This window comes from Spinacia oleracea, chromosome 6 (assembly GCF_020520425.1).
Source record: "Spinacia oleracea cultivar Varoflay chromosome 6, BTI_SOV_V1, whole genome shotgun sequence".
NCBI lineage: Eukaryota > Viridiplantae > Streptophyta > Magnoliopsida > Caryophyllales > Amaranthaceae > Spinacia > Spinacia oleracea.
The window spans coordinates 28,610,910-28,624,523 of record NC_079492.1 but is presented as its reverse complement, the minus strand read 5'-3'; the positions used below and the strand labels follow the sequence as shown (position 1 = coordinate 28,624,523).

At 39.5% G+C, this 13,614-nt stretch overlaps 1 protein-coding gene across 3 annotated transcripts; it reads left to right on the top strand.

The window, feature by feature from the left end:
• Positions 1–274: 274 nt before the first annotated feature.
• LOC110798541 (beta carbonic anhydrase 5, chloroplastic-like) lies at positions 275–6,479 on the top strand. Of its 3 annotated transcripts, none has more exons than XM_056833672.1 (6): positions 275–620; positions 797–859; positions 1,941–2,111; positions 3,999–4,112; positions 4,212–4,265; positions 6,226–6,479. In XM_056833672.1, exons 3-6 carry the CDS (start codon positions 1,959–1,961, stop codon positions 6,415–6,417), a joined length of 513 nt encoding a protein of 170 aa, XP_056689650.1. In that variant the 5' UTR covers positions 275–620; positions 797–859; positions 1,941–1,958; the 3' UTR covers positions 6,418–6,479. The 3 variants fall into 3 exon arrangements, with proteins under 3 accessions (XP_056689650.1, XP_056689651.1, XP_056689649.1); XM_056833673.1 differs by lacking the exons at positions 275–620; positions 797–859 and adding exons at positions 1,714–1,825; positions 4,989–5,052; XM_056833671.1 differs by lacking the exons at positions 275–620; positions 797–859 and adding an exon at positions 1,714–1,825.
• Positions 6,480–13,614: the final 7,135 nt, after the last annotated feature.

The window sequence follows — 13,614 nt, the reverse complement described above, 5'->3', positions numbered from 1 at the left end:
TAGTCGCTTTTAGAATCGAGTGCCACTAGTAGAAAAAACCCCTGTTGCACCCCCCTTGTTGCAGCGTACATGTATTAATAAGCTTCAACAACCAGTCGGTCAACGCGGGTCAAGCCATTTAAAGGGTTGTTGCAGCGTACAATTTAATTTTTCCCTACAAAAACGTTTGTTGCAGCGTACATTTTAAAAGCCCCCTGCAATAACCCTTTTTGTTGCAGCGTACAGTTTAAACGCCCCCTGCAATAACCGGGTAAAAAAAATTCAGAACAAATTAAGCCGCATCTCAAATTTTCATTTCTCGCGCTCAACTCCCTTCTTCTTCCCTTACCTTTCCCTTCGTCGTCCCCTAACGAAAAAACCTAAGCCGCATCTCAAAATTTCATTTCTGTTGTTCGCGTCCCGTTCTCCTCTCCTCACTTCGAACACTCTTTCTCTTCGTTCCTCTACATCGCCAGCCACCACCTCCTTCATGCCGACGCTGTTGGTGCGGTGGTTGCGATGGTTATTGCGTTGTTGTGGTTGATGGTGTTGTCCTGCCTCCGTGCTCGGCTTTCCTCTGTTTGTCGCCGCCAATAATGGTGGCCACCAACACAACATCATTTGCAATCTATCACTAATTGGTAAATTGATTTCAATTTCTCCCTCAATTGATTTAATAAGTTTTTGATTTAAAATCCCAAAACCCTAACTAATCGATTCAATTTTCTTTTACCCCTGGCTTGCGCCACGTGTTCTGGTTGTTGGGTGCAACGGCGCTCTATCGTCTCCGCCGCCTCCTTGTTCGTTGGTGTGAAAGCTAATTATGTTCTTGCTCTCCCCTTCCCTCTCCTCCATTGTTGCTGCTTGTTTCTAGCCCAAGGTACGACACTCCATTCTTCTTCCTCTCTCTCCTGATACTTTATTGCTACCTATGTTAGTTGTTGTTAATTTTGAGTGCTTTTTAAGTTGACACATTAGTTTATGAGTTTAATTGGAAAACTACTGCAATTCAGTTTTCATAATGATGCACAATTGATGGTTTTAATTTGAAATTTAAGCTTAAAGTGGTATTTCTGCTTCTGGAAGTTTCATTGTCTCCTTCTCAAAAAAACCTCCTGATCCAGAAAAGGATAGTGCCGTAGTTTGGAAATTCTTTGCCAATATGGAAGTTTGCTGATGCTTTGGGGGCCATGGGTAGGATTGGTGTTCTAAATGGTGATGAAGGGGAAATCCGAATAAATTGTAGGGTAGTTAATTAATGTAATGAAGAATGAAGATTATCTAGGTTGTGGTAGACTGATAGGTGATGAAATAAAGAAATGAAATTGCAGTATTATATGGCTTTACAGGACAGTTTTTAATGTCTGTGTATGTCTGATTTAGTTCCCCAAAGCTATTGTTGTTTGAAACCAGTGACTCTTCCTTGGTTACTACATATATTTCTCAACTACTTTTGAATTTTCTATCTGTTACTGAGATACTGAGTGTTAATTACGTATCCATTTCAAAGTATAATTTCTAAATGCAGAATAAAAAATTCCTCAAATGCCCAAAAGTCAATAACTAATTGAAATTACATCTCAACTCAAACCCTACTACCCCTTGTAACAGACGTTAAAAACTATCCTGATAATGTTAGTGGCGAGAATGGGTTCCCGGGCCCTTTTGTGCTAGACTCTTGGATGTATTTTTAATCATTTTGTAATCTGCATTTGCTAATACCTTTCCAAATTCTGATAATGTTAAACAAAAGCAACAAAGTGGCCAGTGAGCTTCCACCTTAAACTAAGGCAACTACTGAAAAAGTGCTCAAACACACATCAACCAGTTGAAAAACATGACTGCAGTAAGTGCAGTTTATGAGATCAATGCTTCCACTGGAGATATAAATATTCCTATTGTGTATTAAGTCAGGTAATGTTGTATTCTTTATATCTAACCTGGCTAACTTTCACTTGCAGGGACTGGAGAAGTATGTCATGACAAAATTATTTACTCGTGTTTTCGCTTCATTTCCTGATGATGTAAAGATTGATGAACAGCTTTCTGAAAAGATTGCTTTAGTTCAGCAATTCATCCACCAAGAAAATCTGGATATCATGCCAACCTTTCAAAATGAGTCATCGTGGCTGGTTAGTATTATTTAGAGATGATTATTATGTGATATCTATAACAACTTAGACATCATCTTTGGAAAGGTTATGACATTTTTCATTTTTGACAAATGGGTATAGTACAATAATCTGAAGTGAATTAAGCATGTCACTTAAAGTTTTCTTGGCAATTTTTAAACTCACCGTTGTAGTTGCAAGTAAAGCTAGCTGTAGATCACTTGAAAAGAAGCAATCACTTCAAAGTGCACCCTCTGTAGTTTATGTATTCAACCGGGATAACATACTTTTACAGAGAAATTATGTTCGAGTTTCAGTAAACCCGAACAGAGTTTCTCCTTACATGCATTATTGGTAATTGAAGTAATCATCCGGTTAACCAGGTTAATATATTCTGCTATAGGCAAGAGTGTCTCGCATTTGTGTAAGACTGATATGGAGTTTGATATATTTGAGAGGACTATGTCTTTTAGATATACCTCAGTTCTGGTTTCAAGGCTTTTCTCTGCAAACTCCTCTGTCATTTTAAGAAAATTCGCTGCACAGCGCAGCATAGCTACGTTTGAAAGTGTGATTTCAACATTGATCCCATAGCAGTACTTGGCAGCTAGCTCAAATGCCTCTGACCCACCTGGTACCGAAGGGAGGCTAATCCTTGAGACCTTTGAATCTTTTGCCTCCAATAAGAGCTTACGAATTCTTCCACTGCGCGAAACAAGAGGAAGCTGCAGCAAAATGTATACTGCAAGTGCTTAGCACAAGATCTTAATGGAAATTAAAAACTCTAAATTTGTATACCGAAAGAAAAAAAATCACAAAAACTAGAACAGAAACAGTAATCAGTCTGAAATAAGACAGAAGAAAGCTAAAAGCAGTCATTGATTGTTAAAGTACAAAAACTAGATCTGTACTTATTTGTTATATGATCTGCACGGTTTTTACTGATCTGCACTGATTTGTTATCTGATCTGCACTGTTTTGCACTGATCTTCTATCTGATCTGCATTGTTCTGCAATGATCTGCACTGATATGTTATCTGTTCTGCACTGTTTTGCATTGATCTGCTATCTGATCTGCACTGATGTGTACTTATTTGTTATCTGATCTGCACTGATCTGTACTTATGTTGACTGGTGTTGCATTTGTTGTTAAGGTTTTGGTGTATGGATATAGATGATTTAAGATATAGTCGTTGCATGAAGAATTGTTTCTAGGAAGGTAAATACTCCCTGGTAGATTTAATGGTCATCACCGTAGTGTAATTTTGATTGGCATCGTGCTTACAAAATCTGGCAGAGGTAGCTAAACTATTAAGATACTGATGTGCAAAAAGGGACTCAGAGCCGTTTAAAAGTCTATGACTATTAGTTTAAAAGATAATGATTTGCATTGATCATGTCTTAGACTCTTAATAAGGTTTAGTTTAATGAAGTAGTATTTGAGCAATCATTCTCTCCAACAGACATCTTTCTGATCCTTGCATATCAGTTTTTTTTCAACTAATATATCAAACGTTGTCGTCACCCATATATACGCTAGGTAAGTTGAGAGCTCTAGAGCGCCGACTATAATGTTAGCTAACCAGCAACTACCAGCTCATGATTTAATAAGACGATTTTTTTCTGAAATCTGTGATTGTAAGGCAAAGACTGCAAAACAAAGGTAATTGTACCCTTTTAGCATGTAATTCAGTTGCAGCTCCAACTTTGAATATAGACTTAAAGTTGCTCCAAGCTTTAAGGCTTATTATTTATCGTGAAGCGAAGATTCCTGCTCATAACTGCATTATGTGATTCCTCTTACATTATGTGATTGCCACTTTGACATTGCTCACTTTTTCCCCCATTTCATTTCTACTTCTGTTCAGGACTGAAGTTGAGACTGATGACTGACAATTTTGGGAACAGTTTACAGTGATTGCCTGTGCAGCTTCTAGAGTTTTCCCTTCTAACATTCTTGGAATTCAACCTGGAGATGCTTTCACTATGCGCAATGTGGCGAATCTGGTGTTTCCTTTTGAGGTAGCTACATCGTGTTTCTTCTCTCTAAGCATTGGTTATTAGAAAGTTTAGCAGATGAGTTCCTTGTAGTATCTGATTTTGACTTTGTTGTCCATACAGACTGGGCCCCCAGAGACAAAAGCCGCACTTGAATTTTCGGTTAATACTCTTCAGGTGAATTGCAATTCTTGTGAACTCGAGCCTTCTGTTTGAGCTTAAATTGATGAACTTATATTAGCATGAACCGTGGAAGACACATATTGAACACATGGTGTGGTAGAAAACATTGTGCCCTCATATGCCTTGAAAATTTACAAAAAAGTATTTGTTATCTGTCATATTGTTAGACCAGGAAAATGGGTCATTTGTATTGTGTATAATTTAGGCGGGTGAATTCAGGTCTATTGCAATTTGCAAAAAAGTATTTGTTATCTGTCATATTGTTTTAGTATGGCTTGGTTTGAAATTGGGTTACATTGTTGGTATGAATTAGCATAGATATCGACCTAAGACAATAAGATCAATGGACAGAAGAGAAATTGAAGGAAGAATATGTAAGGATATGACTGTATTAATGATAATCAAGGTGAAATGCACTAAATACAAACTAAACCTGATTTCAAGAGAAATGACACCTTTCCTAAATTTTACTAACTGACTACTTTCCACAATTCTGAATCCTGGTTTCAAATAGATTGAAAAGTATCCCCTCTAGAAGCTGCAGACATACAAATAAACCCTGTCAGTGCAAGTGAGAACCAATGTTGACTGATCCCCCCCTCCACCCACCCACCGCGTAAACTGCTATCCTAAAATAGAAAATCGGTACACGTGATTGGTACTCTTTTGGGCTTGGTTAACTTGGCCTTTATATTGTCCTACTTTTCTTGTATTTAGGTTGTAAATGACTTGTTGAATCCAGCCGGACAGAATCTAAGAATCAGAGAAGACCGGCCATCAGGTATTTTCTTATGAGAATTTGATGCCTGTATCAGTAATTCTGTGCTCATAGTTCTGTTTGTCTTAGCTACTATTGATCAGCAATTATATACACCATCAAAACAAAAAACCTTGCTAAGTTGCTAGTACCTAATAGTGATAGACTGGGCAGGCACTTCAGTCCTTACTTGATGATTCATCCTTGAAACTTTTTTAAACAAAATTTATTTACAACTACAACCTAATATGGAGAGTTTGTGGTATATCTGGTCTACAATAAACATGCAGAGCGGGCTGCTTGGTCTTAGAATCAGACACATATGTTAAGGTTAGGTTGGCCTTAAATCTTTTTTGTCATGCCAATATGCCATGTGAATTTTGGTATTTGTTTGAATTTCCTATTTTAATTTTTTTTATGAAAAAACCTTTCTCATGCCAGCAAAACATTGACTAGTAGAACTATAGAAATTTTGGTATTGAGAAAATCATCATCATCGTAACACTTTTATCCATTATAATTGCAATTAAGATCAACCCATTACTTCCAAGTGAAATTGTAACAAAAAAACCAAACTAGGTAGCGCATAGCATTAACGTTCCCGTACCCGATCTAGTACAACTAATAGGAAACACTGAGTGAAACTTTCATGTTTCTTGCTCTTCTAAAAGTACATTACTCATTCCAATCTATTTATGTACATTTAAGGCTCATTGGATCGTTATAGGTCATATTTAGAGCTAAAATGACATTTCCGCTCCCAACTTTGAACTAAAGAACCTAAGTAATCATTTTATTCTTATTACATGATTAATATGCATAGTTTTAACTTTATAAAACTCATACCAATCTCTGTACTCACATGTAAGGCTCATTGGGTCGTTATAGGTCATATTTAGAGCTAAAATGACATTTCCGCTCCCAACTTTGAACTAAAGAACATAAGGACTCATTTTATTCTTATTATATGATTAATATTCATAGTTTTAACTTTCTAAAACTTATTTCAATCTATTTATGCACATTTAAGGCTCATTGAATCGTTATAGGTCATATTTAGGCTAAAATGACATTTTCCTTACTTTTGATTCGTATTCTAGACTTTTAGGACATTGTCATTAGTTGTTTGAATGTTAAAGTGTGATATTTAATTTGCATTTAATCTAATTCTTAATTTTTATTTTTATTTTTGTAAAGGTATATACTCCGAGGAATGCGCCTTATGTTAGTGAGGAAATTGATGTGGTTCGTGAGCAATGGGCTAAGTTTTTTACCAGCAAGTATTTGTTATTGGCCTGGGCGCTTGATCGAGTTGGTTTAGATATAATAGAACAATCTTTTATATTAAAATGTATGCGTTCGTTGAAATTGGAACGTACATATATTTAAATGTATGTGGTACGTGCACTTTGGTTTTGGGATTTATACAAAACAACAGCCTATTGTTTTTATATTTGTTATACAGGTTGCGATATTCTATTATTGTTGTGACAGGTTTCTATATTTGGTGCAAGGCACTCTAGGTATCCCTAAACAAAATTAAATTTTCCCGCTAAAAGTGTTTTGTTGCAGCGTACATATATATGTGTACGCTGCAACAAGGGTGTAAAATTTAGAAAAATTTCAGACTTGTTGCAGCGTACAAATAGATGTACCCTGCAACAGGTGGGGTCTTTTGCAGCGTACATGAATTTGTACGCTGCAACAAGTCAAGATTTTGGCCAAATGTTTGACACTTGTTGCAGCGTACATATATATGTACGCTGCAAAAAAGTACTTTTCGCAGCGAACATTGTATGCTGCAACAAGGTCAGACTTGTTGCAGGCCCCCCAGTTACAGCATACGATGTACGCTGCAACAGGGGTTTAAAAGCCCGCTGCAATAAGGGTTTTTTCTACTAGTGTGCCTTTTCATGCGCCCTCGCAGCAATTTTTTTCGAAAAGTTCTTTTTGCTACGTATATTTTTTATGCGCGGGCACCGAGGCTGCTGTGCCTGACCAAAAGGCCAGGCAGCAACTTCAGCGCCCAGCAGTGGGCGTGAGAAATTTCGACGCCCAGCCAGGGGCGTTGAAAATGCGTCCCTGGCTGGTTCTCGTTTTCTGTTTGCGTCTACTTTTGTTTATGCAACTTCGATTTTGCGTGCTTGCCTAATAACGTCCTTACGCGTTGTGCAGCGTTTGTCGGATTCGTTACTGGCCATCCCGAGCGTCGCTTATTTTTGTGGCGATCGTTCGGGTTTGTGGAACACGTATTTTGGTATAACTCTTTGGCCAATTGGTTTATGAATGTTTGGGTAATTTTTAAGGTCGTTGGTTTTTCTAGGATTATTTGTGTAGCATTATTCGTATGCACAACCATAACATAGTCACATAGTTCGCTACACATAACTACATTACAAACATGGATTTGAAAATTAAATATGTCACGTAGTTTATGATAGGCTTCTATGGGTAGTTATTTGCGCCTGGCTTGGTACCGCTTCTATCGTAGATCCAACACATGCCCCGGTCGAGGTAGTGTCTTCAACAGACGAATTTCGCTCAAGAGGCCAACCCGCAAGTGCAAGCCAAGGGGGCATGCAGGCGAGAGGGACCTAATGGGCGAGCGATTGGGTTCGGGAGAGGTGTACTACCTGCACAAGTACCGAGTGGGAAACATGCGCGGCGTATGCACCCCCCTATTGGCGAAAAAAGGTATCCTTAGTCCCAACTCCCGAGGGAGCCGAGATTCGTTATGCAGTTCTGCCCGTTCACATTAATATGCTGATTTTCAGGTCGTCCCAACTTGATGGGGAAATAAACGCGGGGTAGGATCGTTTCACCCTTCGGCTATTTTGATTACCTACAAGCACGAGTATTTCCTTCACTATCCCCAGCAGAGTCGCCACTGTGAGGGGGTCGAAAAAGCGCGAGGCTAATGCGTGACCTTGTCCCTCGTGGGTGTGACGATTCTTTTTATTCAATCAAGTGTAATTGGATTTCCTGTGAGTATACACCCAATTGACTAGTAATATAGGAGTCGCCATTCAGTTTTTAACGACAATGAGAAAAACTGACAAAACCCGGTTATCGTGACATAAAGGGAGTGCAATTATGTTTGACCACGACGGCCGTAGGTTCCCTTGTGATCCCTGGTGTGGGGATCTCTCAATATACACCCGCAAGGTAGAGATTGAGGGTTCGGGGGACTGTAACTACCGAGAGGAGTACTTCGCTCGTCGATAACTCCAGAGGCAGGATATCCTTACTAGCTCAGCATAAATAATTGAAGGGACATGCATTAACTATTAAACTAATCTGAGTTGATTTTAGCAATATGCAACATATAACACTAATTCGATCGTGATTATCTGATTTAAGTAGCATTAAGGGACCTAGCATGATAATCCGATTTCCCAAAAATATTATATTTGTTAGGCGTGATAGAACAATCAGATTAGGTTAGTTTAACAGTTCATAAAAAGGGCGAGGAAAGCAGTTAAATCATCGAAAAGGGACACATTACGACACACCCTTGAGGGGTGCGTCACGGTTCTCAGAAAACTAACCACTTTGACTTTGCTATTTCTCCTTTTTATTTAACGAATCTCAATTATGGGACAGGATACGTTCTGTTCGATTTATGGATCGATTGCGACAGAACGCGTGAACAATTTCGCAGCGAGAGGCTTAGGCTAAGGGTTGGAGTCAATACTCAGAGTATAATTATGTGTTGTTGTGTGTCTCTTTCACGTCGAATTTAGGGGCCTATTTATAGGGAAGAGTTCGTGGAAAGATAGAATTGCAGAGTTCTAATCCACAAAGAATTAGGAAAAAACACGTACCCAGGTATTTTCAGCGCCCAGGCCTGGGCGCCGAAGATTTCGGCGCCCAGAGCCAGGCGTTGAAAATAGGGTATGGGCTGTTTTCTTTAGTCAGATTCGGATTCCTGAAATCCGTAGAGTTTGAGATTAATTTGAGTCTTTTAGCGCGTATCAATTTTATGACGGAATGCGTCTGGGCCCGTTACGAACTCTAGGCTCGTTAGGATTTCAATCAATACGTAACTCTTATTTCCGAATCCTATTAGGAAAAGGATCCTTGCGGTTTTCTATCTCATTTAGGATTTATGTTGGAATGCAACACCTAATTCTGACAGGTTTGTATCTTTTAGAAGCTACCTTTTACGGCAGTTACTATTTTTAGCAGGTTTCCATAAATAGCAGGTTTCGGGTGATACGAAAAGGGGAATCGAGATTCGTTTATTTTATAGGAGATGCGTTGTCAAGTGGAGATTTACGTTTTCATCATCGAACCTTTCCCTTGTGGGAACGGGGATAAAAGTAGGTGTCTACAGCTACGATTTGTACAAGGTCGGATGTTTCGTTCGCACTCAGTGAAACAAGCAGGTACCAGTCAGACCTAGGAGAGGCGCATTGGACTGCTGCCAAGAATATCCTAAAGTACCTGAAAAGGACAAAGGATCAGCTTCTGGTCTAAGGTGGTACAGATGAGTTGATTATTAGAGGCTATACGGACGCAATCTTTCAAACCGACATAGATGATTTCAGATCATAGTTTGATTTTGTGTTCTGCCTCGATGGCGGAGCAGTAAGCTGGAAAAGTGCTAAGCAAAGCACTATTGCGGATTCTACAACTGAAGCTGAGTACATTGCTACCTCAGAAGCAGCAAAGGAAGATGTTTGGATTCGGAAGTTCATCGAAGAACTTGGGGCTTTCCCCTCCATTAACGGACCAATGGCTTTGTATTGCAACAATAGCGGAGCCATTTCCCAGACAAAGGAGCCTAGGAGCCACCAGAAGTCCAACCATGTACTGCGGCAATTTCACATACTTCGAGAAATCGTTGAAAGGAAAGAAATCGAGATTTACAAGGTTGGAACTGAAGACAACGTCGCAGATCCATTGACTAAACCGTTGCCACAAGTGAAGCACAACGCACATGTAGCAACCATGGGAATCAAGCATGTGGAGAATGGCTTTGATTTTCTAAGTTTTGTTTTAGAACATCTGTTAGATCTGTGTTGAAAACAATTGGTTTAACCATTTTGTATTTATGAAATTATTTATTTCATATTCATTTAATTTTGGTTTGGTATTAAATAAAAAGTCTAAGTGATTCAAAACATTCAAATGGGATGTCAAGATGGATCCCTAATCCAGGTCATTGAAAGGTGGATGACCAATGACTAATGAAGATTAGATTGCAAGTAGATTTGTAGTTCGGTTTTGAACTAGATTGACTAGATGTCAAAATCTTTTGCATAGATACTTATTGGATCTTGTATCGGATTGACCATGAGAACACTTTAAGAGAATAAAGTCATGTCATAAGCAGTTCTCATTAATGGTGATTAGAACCATTCCTCAAAATATGAGTAATTATGATTACTCGTTTGAAGATTAGTTCGCTCTAATGCTCTCTAAACGTCGCACCGTAAAAGGAGACTACAGAAGCGGTTATTGGGCGTACTATGAATCAAAGTGAGTTCTCATAGATTGCAAGACTGGATTGTCCTCCTATCTTTGATAGGATAGAGTATTGTTGTGTAACAAGGCCTCTCGGAGAGTTAGATACTGTGAAAATGCATGGCCGTGCTCAGAATGGTTAAGGCTTAACCTTCTGTAAAAGTTTAATAGTTGAACTCAGTAATCCGATAAACACTTCTGGACCTGCTAAGGATGGCTTGGATCTTACCTTATGTTTAGTAAGTAACACTAAGCGACAAAGGAATGTGAATGTACACTTGTCTGAATGACAAGTTGGAGACTAAAGGACATATTTCCGATGACAAGCACGCAAGGCTAGCTGGAGAAATGCTTGTCTGTATTTCCTTGTCATTCAGCAAGTAACACTAAGCGACAAAGGAATGTGAATGTACACTTGTCTGTATTCCCCTATGGCCTATTCCGATGACAAGCACACAAGGCCCAACGAGCCAGCAGCTCGCCAGCGCGGGAGCAAGGCCCGCAGGCTGCGGTTGGGCGCGCGCGGACAACAACACTGGCAACAAGCAAGCAGCGAAGCCCAAGGCCCATGGATGCTTTGCATTGTGCGCGCTGCTCGTGGGCTTTGTGCGTGAGCTGGCCGGTTGAGGACTTGTGCCTTGGTCGGTCATGTTATAGCCCTTAGGGTTATAACACCTCACATCTCCTTATGTTTTTCCATACACACACAACTAATTCACGTACATCAGTTTTCATCTAAATCAAAAAGGGAAACCCTAATCTCCTTTTGGCTCCGTTCAAACTGTTCTTCCCTAAAAGCTAAAATATCTTGAGTGACGTCTAAGCTACGAATCTCAAGACGGATCTGAACGTGTCGGTGAACCAAGTAGTGGAACGACATTTGGAGTTCGTGTTCGTGATTCGTTGAACTAGAGAAAACACGCTTCAAACGTAAGTCTGCTTAATCTGTGTTTTATACATGGTTCCTGGCTTTGGGGAATATTCCGTTGCGTTAATATACATTTAACTGTATTCCCCTACAATATTTACTTTAGAAGGTCGTCTGTTAAACCTTGGGTGACTTTTATTTAACAAAAAAAAGCAATATCTCCCTTGTTCCTATGAATGGGTAGGGTCGAGTTCCTTTCGTCAAGTTTCTTATAGTTGTTCCTCCTTCCAGGAACTTAACTCAACAGGGTTGTCTGCTTTATCAAGAGTTCTGACTCTGATACCAACTGTTATTCGAATGGAACACTACCACATGGGGGGGGGGGGGTGAGTTGTAATATGGAACTTGCAAGCAAATTTTGCGGAATTATAGAGGAACTTAAATCAAGTATAGAAACAATGCAAGAGAGATTTTATACGGAAACTTTCTAGGCCCAACTAGAAAGAAAAACTCGACCCACTAGGGATTTCAACTCAACCTCTTTTCATTATAGGGAAACAACTCAGTTACAATCCTATAAGAAACTCGAGCATTACTTGAGTTCCTCTACGAACTCAAGTTCCCAATAGTTGTTCCTCAAACAACTACTAATGTGGCATAAACCACTTCTCCACCCTGGTTTAATCGTAACGCAACACGTGCACCCTCTATGCCTACTTGTCACATATTCCAAATATGTAAAAACTATAATCGAATTACCAAAAACCTGAATGTGGTATTAGAAGCCCAACCATAAGAGGACCAGTCACAAGAGGCACACTAAGCCCTCTATCCAAATGCATGATAAGGACACATGTCCTCATCTAAGAAGCTAACCAATCAAATAGCTAGGGTTTGGGAACAAATCCCAATACCCTAGCCTTATAAATAGTCCACATCCCAAGGTGAAAGGACAATCAATTCATTCTCACCTACCTTAATTATTCTGCTCTACCTTCTCTCTAAAAACACTTTCTCTCTCTATCAAATACTTACTTAGGCATCAAAAGGAATAATTCTACGAGAATATTCTTGTCTTACAGGTTGTAAGAAGATCGTGCCAGCACATACCTGATACCTCTGTGGAAAGGATGACACGTCAGCACCAACAAAAGTTCTCACATCATTTGGTGCCGTATATGGGTAGGCACAGTATTATGGTAGATTTCCAGTCTGCAACAGAAGATGCGATACGTGAAAATGATCGTGAAGTCGTGACACCTGTTGATACAACAGTAAGTCGGCCTGCATCAGTAAGATCACTGCAACAGATGCTACACGACCTTTGCCAGGATATCACTACAGGATGGCAGGCATAGCTACAACAAGAAATTACAAGATCCTTTAATGAAACCGGCCCAGGGTCAGGACGAGCAAGGTAGAGTGCACTAGAACCTAATATCAAGGAAGACGAAGAGGAACTGCTTCTCAATCCTGTCGAAAGAAATTCGGTGCCAAATGAAGTGTCAGACACAGACTAGACACTTATGGTGGCTCGCTCGCATGAGGCTCCTAGTTACCATGTGAAAGAAGGACGCCTATGAATCCGTGGACGACGGCAAGGTTCAATGCATCATATCCAGCATGAGGCCACGCCCTTGAGGGCACACATCCCCCTTCTACAATGACATCATGTAACGCCCCGACCTCTAATTCAAGTAATTAAGCAGCGGAATTTACCTAATTCGGTCGGGACATTACCGCCGTAACAACCTCTTGGGAATTACAAGGCAACATCATACTGTAAGCTATTAAATCTCCAAATTAACAAAATACTCCTTTATATTCCCAAAATAAAAGTACATAACTTACTAAAAGTCTTTAATTAAACTATTAAAACTTTAAGCATAAACTAGGTGAAAATTATTAAAGTGAAAATCCTCGCCACTACTCATTTCCATCGTCCCCATCAGTACCTAAAACAGGAAAAAAAAAACGGTGAGCCGAAGATTCGGTAACGAACTATTCTTGCAACGTAAATTCATTTCAATTCATTTTATTTAATGGCACGGGGAGAATAGAATAATGTAAAACATTTAATAAAACATCATATTTAATTCATTCATAACATTTTATTAACATGCTAGTGGTTGGCAAGTATGACATGGTGGAACGTTTTCCACAATGGACCGGTGTCCATAAAATATGGGGCCTGGGCCCCAAAACATGAGAGCCTAGGCTCAATGGTCGGATGCCTCATGGGTACATGC

Excerpts from the sequence above, each read along its gene's own strand:
- LOC110798541 (XM_056833671.1), top strand. Across the intron at positions 2,112-3,998 it reads AAAATGAGTCATCGTGGCTG|TTTACAGTGATTGCCTGTGC; the intron begins GTTAGTATTATT and ends TTTTGGGAACAG. Across the intron at positions 4,113-4,211 it reads ATCTGGTGTTTCCTTTTGAG|ACTGGGCCCCCAGAGACAAA; the intron begins GTAGCTACATCG and ends TTGTCCATACAG.